Source organism: Antechinus flavipes, chromosome 1, assembly GCF_016432865.1.
Source record: "Antechinus flavipes isolate AdamAnt ecotype Samford, QLD, Australia chromosome 1, AdamAnt_v2, whole genome shotgun sequence".
In the NCBI taxonomy this organism is placed as follows: Eukaryota; Metazoa; Chordata; class Mammalia; order Dasyuromorphia; family Dasyuridae; genus Antechinus; species Antechinus flavipes.
The window spans coordinates 523696492-523722340 of NC_067398.1; the positions used below are offsets into that span (position 1 = coordinate 523696492).

Below are 25849 nucleotides of genomic sequence, written 5' to 3' on the forward strand. Positions count from 1 at the left end.
AATTGGAGAATTCATTTAATTTAATAATTCTCAATACCACTTCACAGACTGATGCCAACAAATTATTACCATTATGCAAAGCTTTAAAGTCTTTATTTTATTAAAAAATTAATATTAAAACTGACTTTTTCCCCCATTTCCTTAATCCCAATTTTTCTATCCCTTGCTCCCTCTTTATCCCGAGCTTGTGATACCAAACTCATGAACAAAACTCAGGAACTACTAAGTGAAGGCTATGAAGAGCAAAGAAATCCAAAGTGAAGAATTTCATTCCTCTCCTTGTTTTGAAATTTTGGATTGTTGACTTCGTTGAACTGTCCTCATTCTTATAGGTGAAGAAGTCAAGACCTAGACAGAGTAGGTGACTTGCTCAATTGGAATCATATAGATGGTAGTAAATGGCAAAGCCAGAATTATACTGCAAGTATTATGATGTCTATCCTTCTGATAACCAAAGAATATTTCCAAAATGTAATTCTAAGACAGTTAAAACTTAGCATCAAGACCAGCTGCAGAGAGACCCAACTTAATAGTGACCCTATCCAGCCTTCAACATATATGTACATTCCACCCATATATCAATTCTTCGGAATTAAGTGGTTAATTTTTAGTTTTGTTAATAGGTTGATAGTTTGAAAATTTTGTTGTTTTTTTTTTCTCCTCCTTTGAGAATGTCTTTGTCATGGACCTTTAAAAGATCAAGCATCTATTGATGACAAATGAGAAATCAAAGGATTTGGTACTGAATTTTAAACTTGGAAAAGAGCTATTAATAAAGAAATATAGGGCAACAGTAAAGAACCATAGTGCCATAGATAGAGAAATCCAAAGATATAAATTTATGTGTAGACAATGGGGAAAAAAAGGTTAAAATGTCATTTTATACAACTACATAGTAGTATATTGAATGAATTTGGTTCTGTTGAATATTCCTATTCTTTCCCAATGCTAATCAAAAAGTATCCACCAAAGATCAAGCTGAGGATTTAGTTTTCTGCTTCCATAAATATTTGGTAGAAAAGACTTTAAGGGATTAATTTTCTTTCTATCTACTTATGATAGATAGCTATACACTAATTATTATTAATATTAATATGTGATATACTGAAGACACTGTCTTTTTGTTGCATGCAAAGTCTATGTTAACCTTCATGAAAATGTGGAGCACATATTAGATGCTTAATAAATAACAATCACATGACTCACCCAAAGAATAATTATCATACTTTTTGTAGTATAATATAGCATAAAAATTATGAAGTGGTTAAAAGAACCTCTGATCCATCTAATGAGTTACATTATAGGGCAGTCGCTAAAAATGTACTCATTAAAGTATTACTTCAGGGATATCTATGTTATATAACAATAAAAATGATCAAGGAGCAAGCAAAAATTTTTTTAAACATTTAGAAATAAAAGCTACTCATTGCTAAATCTTAAAGAAATCAGGCAACCAAATTAAGGAAAATGGATCGATAGATATAAAATCTAATCAAAGATATTTCATTCAGCAATATCAATTGCTCCTATATTGACCTGGTATATGAGAGGTACCAGCCTGGACTGCTGACCTAGAATGCATGCCTTCTATTGTACCATATCTTTCTTTTTTTCTTTTTTTGTTTCATTTTTGTGGGTGTCTATGCTTGTGAGAACTTTGTCTACTCATTGTTGACAAACATTGGATTTTTCTTAATAGAAGGAAATGAGCATCACTAGAAGAAGTGTGGAAATTAAAGGCTATAAAAAGAATTGTTTTGCTGGATTAATAGAGTTTCATGAGCATTTTATACTACTCTTTTTAAAGGTTTTAAGTTATTTTTGCCATTATTTATAAAATGACAATTGAGATAATAACTATTGCTATTTAACTCTTTGGGTTTAAAAATATAAAAATATAAAATAGATTTTTGAGCACTTATGATGGTTTGGTCCTAATTTTTTAATCACTAAAAATGTTGAGCAAAAATAATGGGAATCTATAATACAACCAAAAAACTTGTTTCAGCTAATCTGATCCCATGAAGAACAGCTTTTAAAAATCTGCTGTACACTATTGTCTCAATGACACTTGAATGGAGATGAAACAGAATTATATCTCAGCTTTCCATGAAAAGGTAAATTTAGATGGCTTTTCTAAGTAATCTCCTCTCCTCACTCCTTTCTCTGAATAGTTTCTAAACCTAAAACAAAACAACTAAGATTTAAAAAGGTGGCGTGTTATATAGTAATAACTGTTCAAAATAAATAAAAAGAAAAAGAAATTCCACACATTTTAAGTCATAGAAAAGGCTGATTTTCATTATACTATGACTGTTTGGTTACTGTTCCTTGAACATTTTGTTTCCTGAATAAATTTCTTTCCTATTCTAATAATGCAATAGAATTTTAAAGCCTACATTTTTATTCTATATGGCAAACTCATAATGCATACTCATAATTTGGTGCTTTAAAAACACATGAAAATATGAAATCATATTTCAAATATTAGATGGACATAAAGTAAGAGTATGATCATGATGTCAATAAAATATCCAGGGCACTAACCAGAAACAAATTATAAACCAATGATTTCCTAATCTACTCAAATCAGCCACAGTCTTCTCACCCTCAGCAGACACATCTAAAAGTTTTCAAGGAATATATTTGGGTGAAATCCCTTCCCTTTTTCATCCTTTCCCTCCCCTGCCCCCAAATTGAGGGAAGACAAAAAAAATACTACATGGGATCTATAGATCATAGGACCACTGGGAGTTTCAATTAGGAAATATCAGATTGAATTGCTTTTATTATCATATAGGAATTATTTTAAAATTGAATCACAAAGTTTTTGGTAAGAGAAAAGGTAAAGAGAAAATTTGTGATATGCACAATTTTGATGGATATAGTATGACATCCAATAACTCAGGTAAAATCAGTATTACTAACAGTACATTGTATGTCTTTTTCATGAATATAATGCATCTTCTTTCTTCACATGACAATGTTGGTACTCACTAATTCTTCCATAGATTGGAATGGGTAAGATTGCAGACCTCTTGGACTATGTATAGATATTGAGAAATATCCAGGCCCCAAAGAGATGTTTTCTAATGATATTAGATATTGTAAGTAATAAGATTCTTTAATGCTATGTTCACACTTCTCTTTGGGATGGACTTAAAGGTGAGAGGAAATGTTGGTTTTGTTTTGACATTTCTTTAATATAGCTGAAATGCATAGCATTTCTTTGCAGTGAGTGATTTCTCCAATAGCCCAGGTCACCAATATATTGATATATTTTACAAAAGATGATGACAGTTATTTTACATCTTCTTGAGACTAAGTGAAATCATGCTATTGGTTGATTTTTTAAATTATCTGCTTATAGTTAAATCTTTTAAAAACTAGGTGGAGCTAATAAATATTTTAGGCAGATATTGTTTTCCTGTTCCTTTAGGAATGTTCAATATTGCTACAGCTTTTCCTCAAATGGAAAAACGAAAGTATGCAGATGGAGCAAAAATTATTTGGTTTATTATCCAGGTTTTAAGGCATCATAATATAAAGAAATGTGTGATCATTCATCTCCAGCCATTCACTTGGTTCTTTCATACAAATTAAGTGAAGGCTTCATGCACTCATAGAAATATTCCAAAATAAGTACTTGTGCAAAGGGCCAACAGAATGTGTAGACATTTCCATCCCCTTCTCAGGTCTGCCTTCTGTTTTTCTTCCCTTTTCCTCTTTTGTGTGTTCTATAGGATTCTTCAGAAAATATATATATATATATATTTTGTAAACACTCAATCTTGCTGTTTCTGCTTTGGTTCCTCTTACCCATGTAACCTTGTTCCCAATTACCTTTTGTGCAACTAACCTTATAATAAATTTAAATATACACTACCAACAAGACACTCATCTGTGTTTATTGTTTTGTTTTTTTCTTTTAGGATAATTCAACAACAACAACAACAACAACAACAACAAAGCACTAAATAAATATGGTACTTCAAATGGAAATCAGACACCCACAAAAATTAATTTTGAAAAACACAGAAGAATATGAGAAAGCCCTTAAGCTTTGCATTTCTAGACCTTGATGTTTATTTCATATTTCTTTTATTATGCTTAATCATGCTGTGGCTCCTACCTTAAGTTTCCAGAAATTAATGAAGTATTTAGATGATGGAATCTCTACTGTGAAACTCTCTTCCCTCAGTGAATTCTCTCAGAAGCTCTGGGAAGCTTAAAAGAGAGTCTTCACTTGAACTATAGTGAAACCTGAAATGATGCATTTCACTTCTAGTTACCTGTACAGATTGATCTTCTTTTACATCTTAGAAAATTCTTCTACAAGTCAATGAAAACTTACACTTTGCATGAGGGTCAGGATTATGGACAGTTGCAGATCATAGAGTCAGAGACAGTCTCTGTTAAATTCTGACATTGTTCTAAGTTAGGAAGTCAGAACACTTAATCAGAGCAGAAGCATGCAGGAAGTGACTATGCAGGCAAACCAGAAAGCCCCAAACTCAGCATACAGAAGAATCTAGGAGGACATACACCTAAGGGTAAGTCAATGAAAGTAAATATACTGGACACAGAAGATCCATGGTTGTTAAAGCTGACAAAGAAAGAAATAGGGTGCATATGGCAAGATCTTGAAAAAATGAAATAACTATCAGTCTTACCCAAGAAGCTTTTAGATTCATCTAGGTGGGATAAGAACTAATCCCTAAATCTAATTTACTTAGTCTGATTTGTAGAAGCAGGATGTGTTAGAATGCCTATATTCAGGAAGGCAATATGCTAATTCAGGAGTCTTAACATTCTCTTTAAGCAGTATTTTTTTTCAATACATGATTTAATAATGCAATGTTCTCCTTTGATCCCATAAGAGTTTGTAAAGGAGATAGTCAATCTACTTCATTATTGCTGCCATTTAAAAGCATATGTTAAAATACAATTCACAGTTGTCATATTTTCTTAGCCATTCTCTATGGGAAATAAAGGTTAAAACTACATAAATATACCTCCTCAACAGGTATTTAGTAAACTTCCAGTCTGAAAGAATGACATTTGGATGCTGCTTTAGATAGAACTCAGACAATGAAAGTAGTCTATTATTCATATATTCTGATCTTTTTAGTCCAAACGTGATTTCATAGGCTTCAAAGGCTCCTGTTTCATGATATCCTTCTCAACATAAATCAACATCTGCTCTGCAATTTATAGTTTTAAAGAGTTGCCTGGGGTTCATTCAGCTCATTTTAAAGAGTAAATGTCAGAACACTACAAGCCTACTAAGCAATGGTTATGATAGGTGAAGATACTAATGGGAGAGAAAAAATAGTTTAGTTGTGTTGATTACATGTTAGCTATGGCCAAATCACTATTTGGTCAGTTCTCTGAATCTGAATTTTATGATCTGTTGGATCAGAATAGTATCAACTGTTGAGGCTACTTTATGAGATCATTGTGAGAATAAAATAAGGTAGCAGTGTGGAAAATCTTTGATATGTAGAAAGCAAAGTGATTTGGAATGGACAGATTTCTGCATCTAGAATTAGAAGATCTGAATTGAAATCTTGCTTTAGATACTTATGAGATATGTAATTCTTGACTGGTCCCTAATTCCCTATGGGCCTCAGTTTCCTCATATATAAAATGAGTTAGCCTTAATGACCTCAAATATTCCTCACAGTTCTAAATCTGTGCACTATGAACAATTACTCCATGAAAAGAATGCCTAACAAGGTTAAATGTTTTGCAATAGGATTGAAACAAGAAAGTTTTTTTTTTTTTTAGCATCCAAATTATTTTTAAATTAAATGTGTTTATTTAACATTTAAGGAGAAAATAGAAAAGGAAGAAAAAAAAAACATTGCCTTGTGCACAGAAAATAATAGAGGATTCAAACTGTGAAACAATAAATTTTAATTTCAAGAAAGTCTATATAATAAATACTATACATTGTGTTCAGTTAGCCATCTTTGTTTTTTTTTTTTCCTTGTAGATTTTCTTTTATTCTTTGCTATGCAATTTTATTTTATTCTTTTTTTCCCCTTTCCTCCTTCTCTCCTCCCCTAGAAGGCTACAGTTAAGGTCAGATATATTTATATATGTATGTATGTGTGTACATATACACACATACATACATATATGTGTATATACATATATATACACACACATATACATTCATATACTTCTATGTAAGTTTGTACTACACCTGTCTTCTGTTTCTCCGAAGGTTGAAAAAATCATCCTTCATAAATCTGAGTATTTCCATATTTTTCTAAATCCACCAACTTATCATTTCCTCTACCACAGCAATATTTCAGCCTTATGCTATTTAGTTATTCAAATAGTCTAAAACAAAATTAATAGAATAGCTATAATGCAGTTTCCCTATTACTCTTTTAATTAAATCTATTTTAGCTTTAACTTTGAGATTACTGATTACTAGCCCTGCTTTTTAAAAAATAAATAAGTAAATTCAAGTCCTGATCATTATTATTATAATTTGTTCTACTTCTACTGACTTCCTTCCCCTGCTGTTACTTAACCTACTCTACCTCCCAAGGATCTCTCTCTTAATCTCTCTACCCACTTTTTCCTTCTCCCTTTCTCCCATTCCCATTAATCTGCACCTTCTTCTCTATCCCCCAATTATTGTATCCCTTCCCCCCCTTATTTCTTTATAAATTTGGAGGACTTTTATATTCATATATATATATGAATATATATATAATATATATGAATATATATTATATATATATGTAATATATAATATATATAATATATATATATGAATATATATTATATATATATATATAATTTTAGCTCTTTAAAAAGTCATTCCTGCTGAAAGGAGGATTCCAAAACTACCAGGTCTTCTCCTTCATTTAATCTATCTGTGCCAGTTCTTCTTCTTGCATCTCATTTATATAACATACGCTTTTTATCTTTTCCTACATAGTTTTCCTTTCTAAAATCATGTCACACTCAGCTTTACCTCAATCTTTCTTTCAAACTATCCAATTACTAGTGACAACCTCAGACATATGTTTCACATTTCTATGTATAAAACATTAATAGTTTATCCTACAAAATCCTGATTCCTTGATTATCTGTTTTCTTTTCTGTTCGAGATTATGTTTAATTTTCCAAGTATGATTTTTTCAGGCACATGCCTATTTCTTTTTCTCTTTGATATATAGTATTCTAAGATCTGTGGTCTTTTAATGTAGACACTGCTAAGTCTTGTGTAGTTCTAATTGTGGTTCCACCATATTTGACTTGTTTTTGTTTTTGTTGTTGCTCATCATATTTTCTCTTTGATCTAGGAATTGGGGAATTTGACAATGGCCTTCCTGTAGGATTTCCTCATAAGATCTAATAAGATCAGTGGATCCTTTTCTATTTTTATTTTCCCCTCTTGTTCTAAAACTTTAGTTCAATTTTCTTTAATCATTTCCTTTATTTTTGTATCAGAATTCTTTTTATAATTAAAGCTTTCAGTACTCCAGTGATTCTTATGTTTTCTTTTTCTTTTTGATCAGTTGTTTTTCTTACGACATGCCTCACATTCTCTTATTTTTTTCATTCTTTATATTTTATTTGAATATTTCTTGGTCTCTTACAACTTTGCTGGCTTCCCCCTTGCCAAGTTCTAATTTTGTTTTATTATAGCTTTTTATTGACAGAACACATGCATGGGTAATTTTTCAACATTGACCCTTGCAAACACTTCTGTTTCAACTTTTTCCTTCCCTCCCTTCATCCCCTCCCCTAGATGGCAGAGAGTCTTATACATGTTAAACATGTTAAAGTATATCTTAAATACAATATATGTGTACATATTTATACAGTTCTCTTGTTGCACAAGAAAAATCGGATTTAGAAAGATAAAAATAACCTGGGAAGAAAAACAAAAATGCAAGTAGTCCATACTCATTTCCCAGTGTTCTTTCATTGGGTATAGCTGGTTCTATTCATCACTGATCAATTGGAACTGATTTGGATCCTCTCATTGCTAAAGAGAGCCACTTCCATCAGAAATGATCCTCCTATAATATTGTTGTTGAAGTGTATAATGATCTCCTGGTCCCTCTCATTTCATTTAGCATCAGTTCATGTAAGTCTCGCCAGGCCTTTATGAAATCATCTTACTGGTCATTTCTTACAGAGCAATAATATTCCATAACATTTGTATACCATAATTTACTCAGCCATTTTCCAACTGATGGGCATCCACTCAATTTACAGTTTCTAGCCACTACAAAAAGGACTACCACAAACATTTTTGCATATGTGGGTCCCTTTTCCTTCTTTAATATCTCTTGCTCTGGATCAAAAAGTATGTACAGTTTCATAACTTTTTGAGCATAGCTCCAAATTGCTCTCCAGAGTGGTTGGATCCATTCACAACTTGACCAGCAATGCATCAGTGTCCCAGTTTTCCCGCATCCCCTCAGCATTCATCATTATCTTTTCCTGTCATCTTAGCCAATCTGACAAGTATGTAGTAGTATCTCAGAGTTTTCTTAATTTGCATTTCTCTGATCAATAATGATTTGGAACACATTTTAATATGAATAGAAATAGTTTCAATTTCTTCATCTGAAAATTGTCTGTTCATATCCTTTGGCCATTTATCAATTTGAGGATGGCTTGATTTCTTATAAATTAGAGTCAATTCTCTATATGTTTTGGAAATGAGGCCTGTATCAGAACCTTTACCCAGTTCTAATTTTTCAAGGAGTAAGTTTTTTTCCTTAAAATTCTGGATCTTCTTTTCTAGTTGGTTGATTTTTTTACACATAATCTTGTTTTTCTTAGATTATTTAATTTTTTTAAGTTTTCCTTAATCTCTCTCATTTGATTTTTAAAATCTTTTTTTGAGTTCTTCTATGAATTCTTGTTAGGCAAGTAAACATTTAATGTTGTTCTTTGGAGGGGCACTATTTTTTGTTTGTTTAATTTTGTTTTGTTGCTTCCCTATCCTCTTCTGAAGATGAACCCCAGCCTTTTCTATTCCCATAGTAATGTTTTATGTTTGGTTTCTTTTTCCTTTTACATGATCGTTTTTGGTAGCATATTGTTAATTTAATCACTTCTAGGTCTGGGGTATAGAGGTTAATGTCAATGATCTCAGAGCCTCCCTCATTTCTCCCATCTGGCCTGGAATCTAAACCAAGAACTCCACCCTCCTGTAAGTGTCCTTATTCAGCAATGTCCTGTCCCATTGATCCTTCTTGTCCAGGACCAATCTGAGGCATAGTGGCCCTAGAATTCTTTATCAGCAGATTTTCCCTCAATCTTCTTCACTCAGACACAGGATTCCCCATGCTGTCCTGTAGGTGAAAATTCCTGTGGCTGGGGCTGAGTTTATCTCCCAACCCAAGTAGCTCCAGGGCTCACTAATAGTTTGCTGTTGTTCCAGAAAAACCACTGTTCTAACCCAACTTTTATTTGTTTTTGACTACTCTGCTTTTGCTCTTAGGTACTATTTTTTCTTGTTCCTTGGAGAAATCTGGAGAGATTGAAATTTTCTAAACTACTCCTCAATCTTCCCAAAATCCTCTCAACAAGAACATTTTAAAAGGGGATGGCTGAGGGATATTTGTCACTGCAAGAATGTAGCTTTAAAGTTCCAGTAAAGCAAAATAAATCAACTCATGAAATACAAATTTGAATATAAATCTGACCCAACAACATAGATACATAGTTGAAAATGTTCTATAAACTTTTGAATTAAGATGTGAAATTTTTTTAGGTGTTTTCTCCAGTGTCAATAGTGATCATTTTTTTTTTTTTTGGTGTTTTGTAATATTCAATTTTAATGGAATCCTTCTGGGTCATGTGAGCAACAAGGTGGCAGAGTAGACTTTTATTTTCTGATCAGAGAACTAAGAAATACAGGCAGTGAGAAAGGTCATCAGGTGCTAAGTGAAATGAGCAGAACCAGGAGATCATTATATACCTCAACAACGATACTGTATGAGGATGTATTCTGATGGAAGTGGGTCTCTTCGATAAAGAGATCTAATTCAGTTTCAATTGATCAAGGATGGATAGAAGTAGCTTCACCCAAAAAAAGAACACTGGGAAATGAATATAAACTGCTTGCATTTTTTTTTCTTCCCGGGTTATTTATACTTTCTGAATCCAACTCTTCCTGTGCAACAAGAGAACTGTTCAGTTCTGCACACATATATTGTATCTAGGATATACTGTAACCTATTTAACATATATAGGACTGCTTGCCATCTGGGGGAGAGGATGGAGAGAGGAAGGGGACAAATCGGAACAGAAGTGAGTGCAAGGGATAATGTTGTAAAAAATTACCCTGGCATGGGTTCTGTCAATAAAAAGTTATTTAAAAATAAAAAAAATTTAAAAAAAAGAAGGGTCATCAGGGAGCCACGCAACACTCTGCTAACCCTGAGGGAAAGAACAGAGTATCCAGCTGGGGATAGTTCAGACCACTCCAAAGCTATTTACGCCATAAACTTAGGCTGGAAATCTATGAATTGCTCAGTATAGGAGGCTTTGAGATTCAGCCTCCTAGTAAACCATAATCAGAAGAGAGAAAATCAAAAGTGGTTAATAAGGAAAATAAGAGAGGGAGAAAACCTTAAGAATACTATAAGGCCTCAGTTTCCCTGAATTATAATACCTCAGTTCATTTGAATTATTATACTCTGAGTGGAATTGTTGTGGCCACCCCCATTCTTTACCCCATTGGGACTGAGATAATTAGGGCTCGAATCTCTAGCTACTCTCACATTCCAAAAAGTCATAAATCTACCCAATTGCTTATCTTAAATTCCTGGGTATTGCTCACTATCTCTTGCCTCTATCTCTTTCTCAATTACCTTCTCAACCCCCAACCTGTCAGAACTAAAATTATGATAGTTCGTCCACTCACCCAGTGTTCTGCTCCCCTTTGCCTTTGTTTCCTGATCTAGAGCCCTATAAAAAAGTCTCTGGAATTAATTGCTAATAGCTGGATTCTGTGAGATAAGAGTCCCATTCAGCCCTTTAGGGGTGGAACATCTTTTGTACATGAATCCTGTTCGATTGCTAACCCAAATTCTCCACTAATAAAATATTAAAAATCTAATCTCTGTCTTGCCTCAGTTTCTCCAGCATTATAGTACTGAAGATTCCAGGAAAAAGAAATCTCTAAGACATTGAACATAAACAGATAAATTAACAAGAAAAAAACAGTAACAACAGAAGGAAATATGGAATAAATATTGCAAAATAAAGGGAAATGATTTACTACTTGATGAGACAGAAGATCCTATGGATTTTGAGGAAAACAGAACCACAACCCACTATTCCTGAGTGGTTTGAAAGAGAAATGAGGATTATCAGAGAGGATTATGTCTCACATGGTAAAAATAATGACCAGAATAGAAAAAACTTGAATCTGCAATCTCAAGATTAATGAAAAAGAGCCAATAATTATGCAGACTTCCTTTAAAACAGAACATTTCTTATCTGGGCTGAACATGCTTTCAATCTGTAGTCAGGGCTCAGAGCATTTAGTGAAAAGTCAAATTCCTTTATTAAAAATGAACATCGTGCATTGTACTCAGATGGACATAGTATAAGGACTTAATGGTTTTTCCATTTGAGCTTGGGTGCTTCTGTTTCTATCAACATTTTCCCTGACAAAATCATTTTACACAACTTTTCTTCTCTTTGAGAAGGAGCATAGCACAATAGAGAGTAGGCTTCAGTGCTAATCACCTGAATCCAAGTTCTACCTCTAACAGGAATTTTGATGACAAATTCATTCAATGGGAATTGACTCATGATGGAGTAATACATTGTAGACTATTGCATTGGGATAAGAAGTCAAAGTAGAGTAATATCAAATGGACCAAAAAACTGATTATGGTATGCCAAGTTTGCAGAAGTTAGTCTCTAAATCTATAAAATAAGAACATTTTCAAAGACAAATAAGATTCTTCACTTAAAAACCTTTCTATATCCCTAAAGTGTTATGGGAGCAATTTTGTCTTTCTTCTTAATGTCTTAAAATAAAATTGTTTAAGAAAAAATGTAGTTATAATATTAACTAGTTTTGAAGATTTAGAAATCTGCACAGGAAAGCAAAGAATTAGCAGCCAATTCTAGGATACTATCCATTAATCTATAAGTTTTTGTTTTTTTGTTTTTTAAGTACACTATCTCTAGAACAGATTAAAATCAGGTATTGTATTTTACAGATAAGGATACTAAAGTCCGGAAAAGTAATTTCCAACTGAGCTGAAATTGTGGTTTCATGAGGGGGGAAAAATCAGGGTTCTCTTATTTTATGCAGAAACTTGGTTATGAAAGTCAAGACAATATTTATGTCTAATAATCACCGGACTTACATTTCTTAACCCTTCTGTCATGGAAAAATTATTTAACACATAAGCATAATGTCTCAACCTGTACTTAGTATGAATCTACATATTACAAAAACCTTGCTGAACTTGCAAATTAAAAGCATAAAATGTAGCTCAAAAGCAGACATTTGGAAGATTAAAATTTCATCAATTTGGAACTTACTGCTCCATATATACCAAAATGTTTATAACAGCAATTTTTGTGGTAGCAAAGAACTAGAAACAAACTAGATGTTCATTGATTAGGTAATTTGAAAACAAATTGTGTTACATAAATGTAAATTACCTTCAGAAGTGTGCTGGAGCCAACTCATATAGCTCAGAGGGCCTATTATTAAAATTTCAGCCCAAGCATTTATACTTAGGAAATTGGCAAATACTACAAATAAGGGATTGTTTTATTGTTTTGTTGATTGAGCTTAAGAAAGTGATAGAGAAAATGTTAATAATGCAGATTAAATTTAAAGGTGTGTGGAATGTTTTGTGTACATTTTTTAAGAGAACTAGTTATTAAATACTTACCAGTACATCTCCAAATGTAATGGAATATTACTGTGCAATTTTAATGAACATGATGAATACAAAGAAGAGTAGAAATTCTTTTAGTAACATACAATATAACTTAAACAGAACCATGAGAACCGAATTTATGTGTGTGCTTCTACATACAAATGTAAATATATATGTGTGTGTGTGTCTGTGTCTATACACACATATTTGTATATATATGTGTATCATTGCAAAAGGAAAGAATAACCACAACACAGATGAAGTTTAATGCTATGAAATTAGAAAAAATAAATTTGATGCCAAAGAAGAAGTATGAAAAGACACCCTTTCCATCTTCTAGTCCTATGAAGAAGTGGGTGATAGACAGATCTCAGAACAATGCATATAACACCACTTTTTTTTCAATTTATTGATTATTTGTGCTCATTTTTACTTTCTCTTCCTTCTCTTTAAAAAAAAATAAAAGGGATAGATCTAAATGTGAAGGAAGGGGAAAGATACAGGTAGAAATCTAGGGAATGTATAAATACAAAAAATCAATAAAATCCATTGAAATGCAGGAATCTACAAATTCAGAAAACTATAATTCAGATGTGATATTTACCGAATAAAATCCTATAAAAATGAGAGTACCTATATATTGTACTACTCAAATTCAATTTAGTAAGCACTTATTATGTACAGAGACTTGAAAGATTCTGAGAATATAAAACAGGTACAATGAAATTGGTACATTGTACCAATATGAAAAAATAAAAGTGGTAGAAAAAGAACCCACACAAAGAGTTACAAAATAAATGTCATTTCTGATTTTATTAGTTTACTTGCTTTGTGATCTTTTACATGTCATTAAAACCCTCCTGAGCTTGTTTCTTCCCCTTTAAAATGGAAATAATGATTCCTGCTTTACCTACCTCTTGAGGTCATTGGGAAGATTACATAAAATAATATATGTAAGAAAATTTTGAAAAGCATGAAGACCCATATATTTCTAAGGGATTATCTTTATGATATACTGTTATGTGCTATAGATCATTAAATTTTTAGACTGCAAATGTTTTATTCATTTCATGTTTTTATTACTTGTCATTATATTATAATCCATAATATGTACAGAGCTTAAAGATTTATAAATTTATAAATTTTATAAAATTATAAATCATAATAACCAGAAATTTAACCTTTTAATGTACTCAAAAGAATTATTCACTACCTTCTAATGCCATACCTCTATCAGTCATTTCCCTCTCCCTCCCATGCATGCACACCTGTACACATATCCGCATATATTTATAAGATCCTGGATTTTTTTTTTACTTTTACTTATGTTTAATTTGGATTCCTAATAGAGAACATTAATTAATTGTGTGCATTTTCTCTTCTGATTCTCATTTCTTCCTATATCAGTTACTGATAGTTGTGTTAGTTTGCTCTGATTTACTTATTTCATCATTTCTTATGGCACAGTAATATTCTGGTATATACATATGATACAATTGCCAATAAGAAAAGATTACCTTAGTTTTTAAATTTTGGTTACAATGAAAATAAATATAAATGTGTATAGATCCTTTTACTTTTTTTTGTTAATGTATAAACTTTTCAATGGAAAGACTGAATAAAACTGTTTTAACATTTTGGCATCTTTCCAGATATAATTCTAAATTGTCTTCAGAATGGTTGGACCAATTCACAGTTGCACCAATAGTACACTGGCACTGATTCCTTTATCATTTTCCTCTTTATCATCTTCACCAGTATTATGAGTATGATGTGGAGCCTCAAAATTTCTTCAATTTACATTTCTCTAAATATCAACAATTTAAGCACTCTTTTATGTAATTATCAATAGTTTGGGTTTTTTCTTTGGAATATTGTGTGTTCATATCTTTTGATCATTTATCTATTGGGGGATAATATTTAGTCTTATTAATTTGAATCGTATGCTTATATAATTTGGAAATAAGACCTTTGTTAGAGAAACTTATTAAAGCTAATTTTTTTATTCTAGTTTTCACTACATTAGATTTGCTTATGTAAAAAAAAAACTTTTTAATTTTACTTAATCAAAATTGTCTGTTTTATCTTGTGTGATATCTCTCATTTGGTTAGTCATAAGCTCTTTTAATATACATAGATAAGAATAGCAATTTGTCCTTGCTCTTCTCATTTGTTTACTGTGTAATGTTTTATATATAAGGCATGTTTCCATGTAAAGTTTATCTTGTTGTACAATGTGAATTGCTGGTCTAAATTTTATACCTTTCAATCTACTATTCATTTCCCCGCAGTTTTTGCAAAATAAAGAATTTTGTGAAAAAATGAAACAAAGGTTTAGGGGTTATCAAAACTTATGCTATTGTTTGTTTTCTCCTCTATGTTATATAACTAATTCATAACAGTGATCTTTTTTTAAAAAAATAATACCACATCATTTTAATAATTATTGCTTTATAATACGTTTTGACATTTACTATTGAGAGATTCCCCTTCCTTCCTATGGTACTTTGATAAACTTTTCCCTCTATTCCTCTTTCTCTCTCCACAGATAAATAAATTTACACAGAAAAATACATATACACACTCATACATACATATACATATGCATGTATAGATACAGATAAAGACATACAGATATGTTGGTCTTTAGGGAGTTTGGTACAGTACTAAATAAATAAATTATCAATTTATATAGCATAATCACTACTATATTGGTATGCTCACCCATGAACAATGATTATTTCTCCAATTATTTGGGACTGTCTTTATTTCTGCAAGGAATGTTTTATAATGAATTCACATAGTCCCTGGGGGAATCTTGTTATATATACATTTAAGTGTCTATCAAGTTTCTATAGTTATTTTAATAAAATTTCTCTTTCAAACTCTTCTGCTATCTTATGTTAGCTATATATTGGAATGGTAATGATTTATGTAAATTTATTTTATATTCTAAAATTTTTCTATTTATTATTTCAATTAATTTTAGTTGACTACATCATCTTGTCATCAGCAAAAGTCTTATCTCTTTTTTTTGTTCTATGTTTATTTCTCCAATTGTTATTATTTCCCTTTTGCTATAGATAGAATTTTAGCATTATGTTAAATAGTTATGGTGATAATGGTAATCCATTCTTTTCTTCTGATCTTGTTGGAATGGCATCTAACTTCTCTCCCTAACAACATTTGTTCTTGAAATTAAATAAATACTATTTATTGTGTAAATGAAAAACCCATGACTTTTTCATTAATGTTATTAGAATTAATTTATTATTGTATTAGAATTAATAGTAATAAGTGCTAGATTTTGGTATCAACATAATCATATTTTTATTCTTTAGTAAATTTATTGTCTACCTTATGTTGAAGCAATTCTTAATTCCTGGAATGAATCCATCTTGGTCATACTGTATAATCTTTCTAATAAATTGTTATAGTCAACTTTATTATATTTTAAATTGTCACATCAAGATTCATTAGGGTTATTGGTTGATAGTTTTCTTTTTTCCTTTGTGATGCCCTAATTTAGATATCAAAACTATATCACAGAAAAAGATTAGAGTGCTGCCTCAGTTTCTTATTCATAAAAATACTGGTTACAGTCTTGTAAATTTTGTTAATTAACTTTTTATGGAAACCACTTTACAAATCTAATAAAATATGATCTAAAAATATTTACAAGTGCCATGGCATAATAAAGATTTGGCTCCAGAAATAGGTATAGATAAGTTCAAGTTTCATTTTAATAATTACTATGTCACCACTGGACCTGACTTTTCAGTGCTCTCTAATCAACTCCCTGAGAATATAAGTTGCAGGACTAATAGAATCTGCATTAATTTCTTCATCCAGTAGATTCCTCTACGTGTGGAAATGACTTGTTTAATTCTTATTAAATTGTAAGCATGCTGAAGACAAGGACTTTCTTCTTATTTGTATCTCCAGTGTACATAATAAGCACTTAAGAAATATTTATTGACTGTTGATCATGCCTATTCTATAATGATAATCTTGGGATCTACTCAACAGAGGATATATGTATCCCTTGACATATGTAGAGACATGATAAGAGATTTCAAGGTAGAAAAATCATAGAATTCATTAACAATCTTATTTTAGAAATGAGGAAATTGAAACCCAGAGACCTTGCCCAAAGTCATACATTAGATATTGCACACCTCATATATGACTTTGGACAAGGTCTCTGGGTTTCAATTAAATTAAACTTTGATTCACAAATCTATAGTTTTTCCCATCGTACTACAGTGTTTTCCTTAATTTGTATAAAATGAACACTGATTACATGCCACTTCACTTTCTGAGTAAGAAGTAAACAATAATTTTCCTAGCCTAAAGAACAATTTTTATGCTTTACTTATAAAATAATTTAAAGCCAAAAATATTTTAAATTGAAATGTTTATAGCAAGAAATTACAATACTTGTGTCCTATAAGCAACCTGAGAGATTGTATTTTTCTCTATTTTGCCAAATGGCCTGCCCTAAGCTTAAAATACCTGTAGAATTTAACTCTATCTTTGAGTGAAATGAATTGTATCTTTCAGAAATTAAGAATAAATATGTTAAGTGTTTTACAACTTGTTTACAACAAGTGTTATACAACTAAGTATAGTAGCTAGATGGCACAGTAGATAGAGTGTTGGGCCTGGAAACAAGAAAGCTTTTTCTGAGTTCAAATCTGACCTTAAACAATTATCAGTCATGTGACCCTGGGCAAGTCACTTATCCCTGTTTGCCTTAGTTCCTCCCATATAAAATGAGCTGGAGAAGAAAGGCAAACTACTTCAGTATCTTTACCAAGAAAACCCCAAATGTTGCCATAAAAAGTTGGACATAAGTACAATACTCAAGTCAAATATGACATTTGTGTTGTTTTTCTTTTTTTTTCCCACATACTTCTCATTTTATTCTAACCAATAGATCTGGAATAGATTTAGGGTTAGAAACCAGAAGAGGCAGTCATTTTGCTCTGGGTAAAGAGTAAAAAAGTTTGTATTTGGTGACTTCCTTACCTACATATCTAATCACCAATATAATGTCTTATTCTTATTTTAGTTGATAGTAAATGTCTTACTAATGTATTAGATAATAATTGATATTTGGATATTAAATGGGAACAAAGAAAATCCCCCCAAAAAGAAATTATAATGGTGAAATGAAAAGAAAAAGTTAATATTTGAGATGGAGAACAGGAGTTACAGAAAGAGAAAGGAAGGAAAGACTACTTCAGATACTCTCCACTTTTTTCAATAATCGATTCATTCCACTTTCAGCAATACAAGGCTCCAAGTCTTTGGAGTGACTCTAACTAAACAGTTACAATGGCTTTTGAAAAGGAGAGGGATAGTCAATGGGAGGTCACTCTGACTCTCTACCCCCACTTATTTTATAATCGCTCAGATAATTCTGAATATTCTCAATCAAATGATAATATTTATGTAATCTTCTTTGTATAAGACAAAGTAAATTCAATCCAGTATAGATCTGTAAATACAAAGGAAGAAAACTCTAAGGACAATTTGCATTTGAGTTCATATGTTTGCTTGGCTCAAATTGAATAGTTGCTATCTTGCAGTTGGTTTTTGAGAGAAGACAGGACAATTGACATAAATATCCTCTTCTTGGTTGTCTTGAGAATGGTCAGGAGCCTCACTTCTGGTGTAGTTTTTAGATGACTAGAAAAAGAAGGGGGAAAGAATTTCAGAAAAGTAAGTGCTTCCATTAATGGTATTTACAAGAAATGCAGATGATACATGAGTCTGGCAGCCTTTACCCACTGTCAGCATAAGGTGCCAAACTCCATAACAACTGACTCTATGAGGCATTTTCATTAAGAATACCCACAATGAAATTTTATATGAAAATACATTCCTCGTATGAAAGTTTAAGCATGAAGTGAAATGCAGCAAGATGTCTGAGGGGTTGGTGATCTCTAACATCCCTTCCACTTTTAAAATCTATGATCCCATTACTTGGAAAGGATAGAGTGAATTAGAAAACAGAAAGAAGTCTTTCAGCATAGTAGAATAAAGGAAAGACCCATAAATGGAAAAATGGTCTTTAATTCTTGTATAAACACTAAAATAGTAGCTTGGTATAGTGGCTAGAGTAGATCAAGAAGACTGGAGTTCAAATCTCACCTGTGATATGCACTGTGTGACCCTGGGTAACCTCTCTATGCACCAAGGAATTGAAATCTTTCCCCTCAGTATTTAAGTTTTAGTTTGGATATTAATATAATGTGCTTTCTGTAGCCCCAAATTGGGGTACCAAAATATACTATGCTTTCTATAGCCCCAACTCTGAGGTACCAAAATATACCCTCAAGACTATCTCTTTGGAGGATCTTGGGACCAGCCTTGAGTCCTTGGTCTTAGTGGAGGACTGAAGGAGGCAGGAGACCCACAAGGATGGTCAAAGATGGAGTCCATTTATTTCAAGTCCTCTCAATCCCTAAATTCCTTAGTAGAATTACATCACTATAGTACATTGAGCATGTGCCAACTGTCGAACCATTACATCACCACATCACACTGTCCAAGTGCTAACTATATTAGCATTACATCACCACAACACATTGCTATAGATATGTTACTGCCTCTTACTGTAAGTATCCCTTGCTTTAAGTAGAACACAGATGTCACATCCTCCCTGACTTCTCAGGAAGGGTGAGAGGCACCAAGGGGATGGGGAGCCAAACCAGACATTGTCAGCAGGTTCCCTCTGGGTTGAAGGGTCTTATACCTTATCCAGAGCTCCCCCACTATCTGTGATCCTCTACATATTACTATGGCTCTTGTCATATTTTTCCCATGTCTAATTGTTCATGTAGCATTTAAATTTTTTCTGCATCCCTTCCTTTAAAAACTCAAATAGTGGCTCTAACTTTCTCTATTCAAATTATTTAAATAAAAAAAACTGTTTTCTTTCATTTTGGATGTTTTACAAACAATATATGAAAGTTAAGAAAGTTAGATATAGTCCAGAAACACATCAGCACTTCTAATACTCATCTCAGGACAGCAAATGACAAAATTACTTCGACTAAATTTTGTTTTAATTTACCAAGCAAGCAAAATGATGGGTTATATGTGATGAGTTTAGTTTCTGATGGTGTTTCAGGTCATTTTTCATTTAGGTTGAAATTTAACAAGATAACTACTGGGCTTATACCCCAAAGAGATACTAAAGAAGGGAAAGGGACCTGTATGTGCCAAAATGTTTGTGGCAGCCCTGTTTGTAGTGGCTAGAAACTGGAAATTGAATGGATGCCCATCAATTGGAGAATGGCTGGGTAAATTGTGGTATATGAATGTTATGGAATATTATTGCTCTGTAAGAAATGACCAGCAGGATGAATACAGAGAGGCTTGGAGAGACTTACATGAACTGATGCTAAGTGAAACAAGCAGAACCAGGAAATCATTATACACTTTGACAACGATATTGTATGAGGATGTATTCTGATGGAAGTGGATTTCTTTGACAAAGAGACCTGAGTTTCAATGGCTAAATGATGGACAGAAGCAGCTACACCCAAAGAAAGAACACTGGGAAACGAATGTGAACTATCTGCATTTTTGTTTTTCTTCCCGGGTTATTTTTACCTTCTGAATCCAATTTTCCCTGTGCAACAAGAGAACTGTTTGGTTCTGCAAACATATATTGTATCTAGAATATACTGCAACATATCTAACATATATAGGACTGCTTGCCATCTAGGGGAGGGGGTGGAGGGAGGGAGGGGAAAAATCGGAACAGAAGCAAGTGCAAGGGATAATGTAAAAAAATTACCCCGGCATGGATTCTGTCAATATAAAGTTATAAAATTAAATTAAATTTAAAAAAAAGAAATTTAACAAGATAGTTTAAATTGTTTCAAGTTATCCGTGTTGTCAATCTAATAATTCAAGTGATAACAATACTTTTTTTCTCAATTGTGAAACATTTGTGGACTGATTTATTAGAATAATTAAGTCAAATCTTCATGTCACTTTCTATTTATTATAAATAGCATATAAAGCAAGAAGAGGAAACGTGGAAAGAGGACTGGCCTTGGATTAGAGACATCTTAAATTGAGTCCTGTCTCTGTCACTTTATAGCCATGTAATTCTAAGCAAGTCACATTAACCTGTTGAGCCTCATTTTCCTCATTTATAAAATGAAGATTAAGTTATTTGCATTTTAATATAGCACACAGGGCTATGAAGAAAGTTTATATGTGTATATGTGTGTGCAAGAGAAAATGATACATAAATATGTTACTATGGCCTATTTTTTTAGGTAAATGAAAAAAATTACTTTCTAAAGCAGTTTAGAAAGGATTTTTTGAGTTCAAGTAAATGAACAAGTTTTATTGCATTCTTCAGTTTTTAGTTTGGGGTGTTTTTTGTAGAATTCCATTATAGGTTACCTGATTGGGCACTGCCAAAGACAAAGAAAGAGAATTCACAAGTCAGAGAGTAGGTGGTGATGGGGTAGACATAGCAGCTAGCATTAAATAACTCATTAATTTTGAATAACACTTAACATTTCCCTAGTGTCTCAAAGAAGCCAAATTGTATTCCTGCTGAAAATCTTTAAATCATTTTGGTTCTATTTTTTTCTGATGACCTCTCTGATCTGCTTTCAAAGGTCAAGAAATGTCCCTGAAACAAATTATCACTGTGCAGATGTATAATCAAACTTCGCTGTCTTCCAGAGATAAATCCAACTGATGTGCCACCCAACCTCCACTCTATAGCAAAAGTATTTCAAAAGCTTTATATATGTTAAAGGAACAGAGAGCAATGAGCTGTTGCTATCTTTAAAAAGAGAAATTTCTTGTCATCTCCTATCCTATTGCAGACTGTTTATCACTTATTTAAATTGCTTTTAGACACAAGGCAGACAGACAAATAGATAGATAGATAATAAAGATAGAGATAGAGATGGTATAATTACATAAAGATATAGAGAGAGACAAAGAATGAATTTGAATGCTAGGTCAGATGTCATTCATGGACCAGTACTAATATTATCCCACAGGAACACTTTAACATGCATTATTTTTCCAAATTGGACCAGTTTGCCTCTCTATTGTTCCTAGGAACTAATGATTTTGATGTCAAGCTTAACATGAATTGGTTGATTGGCTTTTAATCCTACTGGAGCTCAGAACTCCTTACCTCAAATAAATCACCATCCTTCTCCTCCTCCCAGGAAGAGAGACTACAGATATCAATCAACATACATATCTTTAAAAAAGAAAAATTTTTCTCAAGTGCTGCAAATCTAATGTAATTAGGGGTTAGTCTCTACCCTTAGTCTCCAGTAAAATTCTATTCAATTAGGAATAATAGAAAGGAATTATTTAAATACTGAGAAAACTGGAAAAGAACCTAACTTCTTAAAGTTATAATTTACACCCAGGAGAATTTATCACTCTGAAAGGGTGTAGTCCAATAATATATCAAATAACTTTTATATAAGCCTTTCACTACAAACTTGTGACTTAAGATATGAGAATATTAATACCCTTATTTATAAATGAAGGATATGTGATTCTCCTGTATACACACACACACACTCCTATGAACATATGAGGATGAGCTCTACACTATTGTAAAAGGTATCCATGTTATTCCCATATATTATTGTCTCATGCTACAGGTAGTAATGCTGGGAGAATTGTTTAATAAATGTTTCAATTCAATAAATATTTATTGACCTTGAAGTAAAAAAAAACACAATAATGGATTAGCAAAGAAAAGAGAAAACAATAATGGGGAAAGGAAAAAAATAGTAAGTGCTTCAACAGCATAAGTAATTATTTGGGGTATATAGGGGAGCAGCCTATAGAAATCCAGCACTGACATCAGGAAGAACTGAATTCAAGTACTATATACATGCACACAGCTGGTAACTAGCAGAGAAGAGACTTGCAAACCAAATTTTCTAACTGTACATCTAGAGTTCTTTCTGTGTGACACACTGTCTCTGTACTTTTCTTATGCATGCTTACAGAACATTTTTTATTTTTAGTGAAAATGTATTATTAATATCAAACAGCAATTATTTCTTTGTTAATATTAATGTGACAAAATAGGTCATAAAAGATTATCAGTTAGGAAACCAATTTTAAAATATCAACAAAAAATCAAGTATTTGGGTATTTGAAGCTAGATGAAGATTAGCTGAAGTCAGTTGGGGTCATTAGCAATTCATTTAGGAATAAAATTAACATTTGTAACTGTAAAAAGTGTTTTTCATATGAACTCAATAATACATGGACACAAGAAAAAATTCCTATAAGAATGATGTCCAAAATAAATGCATCCTTGAGAAATCTTACCTGAATCTGAGTATCCCACAGTGCCTTGGAAACTCTCTTCCTCCTGGAAATCCACATTCAACAAAGTTGTTAGCACAAGTCCTAGTATATGATCTAGTCTTAAAACTACTTACTCTCTTCTTTTGTTCTCCTGATCATTCAGTCTTGATATTTCATAATTCTTCTGGTGTATCTTACTGTATTACAAATAGGGATAGATTCTGTATCTCTGATCTGATATAGAAATCTCTAAAATAATGAAATAGAATCTACATCTACTAATGTAAGCAACATTTCTGAAACTTGTAGTCATTGACAGCTGCCTAGAACATTGAGAAATTGAGTGACGTGCCCCTTGCTATCTGGATTTAAACCTAAATCTTTTGGTTCTAAGGCCAATTCCATGTCCAGTATCCAAGTTGCCTTCTGAATACAGGAGTATTTATGTGACTAATTTATAGTAAGCCTTTATGAGGAACTTTCAATTGCTATCACTAATTAACCTAGCCTTGCTACCTTCCTGCAGCTCATACCTGCCATTAATAGCATCTACCAACTTCCTATAGCTAGTCACAAGTCCTTCTCCTATGAACATATGAGAATCTCTACACTATTGTAAAAGGTGTTCATGTTATTCCCATATATTATAAGTATCTCATGCTATAGGAGATACATACATACAAGGAGAATTGATTAATAAATGTTCAACAAATATTTATTGACCTTGAAAGAGAAAAACACAATAGTGGATTAGTAAAGAAACGAGAAAACAATAAAATAGCAAGTGGCCTCAACAGCATAAGTAACTATTTGGGGTATATATTGGCTTATTACATAGAAAGAAGGAGCAGCATGTAGAAAACCAGCACTGAAGTCATGAAGAATTGAATTCATGTCCCATATTTAATACATATTAGTTGTGTGACTCAAAGCAAGTAAGTTACTCTCTGTTCTCTAAGAATATAATCTAAAAAAAGATACTGCCCTGTATTAATATGTGCTCACCAGGGAGTTCTTTTCATTATGTAATTATTATATCTGTATTATAGAAAAATAGTGACTACTTATTTTTCATCCCAACAGAGAAGAATAAAACAGAAAATGCATATGCAGAATTTATTTTAGATGTGAGAAGGGGCAAAATTGCCAAAAGAGAGCATTTCCTTTCTTAGAAATGTCAAAAATCTGTTTGAGGAATGAATGGCTTATAGGAGGAAAACTGATATAATACTTAAAAGAGCCCTGGATGAAAAAGTCAGGAATATCATGTTCAAAACACAGCTCTAACACAAGAAGTTTGATCTCAGAATACTCTAAAACTCAATTTCCTTATCTATAAAATGGGGATAAAAACTCACAAGCTTGTTAACTTCCTATATAAATGTCATGTGTTGCTATTAAAATAGAAGAGCAATTAGAAGGGGATATTAGAAAAGACAAGTCACTTAACTCCAATTGCTTTGCAAAAAAGAAAAAAAAAAGGCAAATTACTAAACTTCCCTGGGGCTCCCCTCCTTCCTTATCTGAATAATTTTAACATTTACATGTAGAACATCATGTGACCAGCTGACCCTTAAGTCTAGAAAAGAAAACTAGGTCTTTTCCTCTATAATATCTCAAAAGTTTAACTAAAATGATTCCTCCTTCTACCACTAATTAATGCCCATTTTCTATTCTCTCCTTTCCTCTTCCTCAATCACTTTGACTCAAGAAATGTAACTTCAAGAAATGTCCTGAACAGCACTGAGTCCAGGACAGGCAGAAGAAAGCAAAAAGGCATAGTTTCCATCAGTAATTTACCTAGGACACAAAAGATCAAGTAAGTCTGGGCAGACTGCCAAATCTTGACTCTAATTATTAAACTTGCTAATTGAGATTTCTTTTTCACTATTAGCACCCACTGCTGTTCTCCTTCATTTCCCCATCCCCCATATCTAACAGAATATGTAGGAACAGTGAAAAAAAAAGAAAGATAACATCTGAGGAACTTTAACAAACTATTAATATATGAGATAGTTATTCTAACACCTGACTTGGTACAGACAAGGCTTTTGATTAGCAAATATACTCACCTGCAATAATAACAGATGATGATGATAAATATCACAATAATTAAGACTGAAGCTGCCCCTCCAGCTATGAAAAAAACAATCTGATGGTCTGTTTTTGCTGGAAAAAGAACAATGCAGGGGATTTAGGAAAAAAAAAAAACTATGCACAAACCAATTTATGCAAAATAGCTAATACTCTTGTAACACTTTAAGATTTGTAAGGTGTTTTACACATGTTATCTCATTTGATCCTCACAACAGCACTGTGAGGTAGGTAGTATTATTATCTTCATTTTAAGGTTGAGGAAACTGAGGCAGAAATATCAAATATTTACTCAGGATCACTGCTAGTAAAGATGAGCAAGATCTAAATTCAGATTTTCCATTTCCTTCTCTAATAGATTAAGGCAAACAAAGATTAAGTGATTTGCCCGGGCTACTACAGCTAATGAGTGTTTTAGGTGAAATTTTAACTCATTTCTTTCTGACTCTAAGCCCACTGTTGTATGTATACACTGTCACTCAATTGCCCTCAAACACACAAGCCTAGGTGTACAAACTGCC

General features: G+C 32.3%; 1 protein-coding gene across 2 annotated transcripts in view; it reads right to left on the reverse strand.

Annotated features, from left to right (window-relative positions):
• Nucleotides 1-25849, reverse strand: part of CD226 (CD226 molecule) — a 150913-nt gene that overhangs the window by 40461 nt on the left and 84603 nt on the right. The window contains exons 4-6 of one of the 2 annotated variants that reach the window (XM_051970534.1): nt 25307-25403; nt 23256-23298; nt 17122-18596 (exon numbers count right to left, since the gene is read on the reverse strand). In XM_051970534.1, coding sequence (XP_051826494.1) covers nt 18486-18596; nt 23256-23298; nt 25307-25403 — 251 coding nt within the window. In that variant the 3' untranslated portion in view covers nt 17122-18485. Of the gene's footprint in view, nt 1-17121; nt 18597-23255; nt 23299-25306; nt 25404-25849 lie in introns of those variants that run through there. The other variant, XM_051970533.1, reaches the window with a different exon arrangement.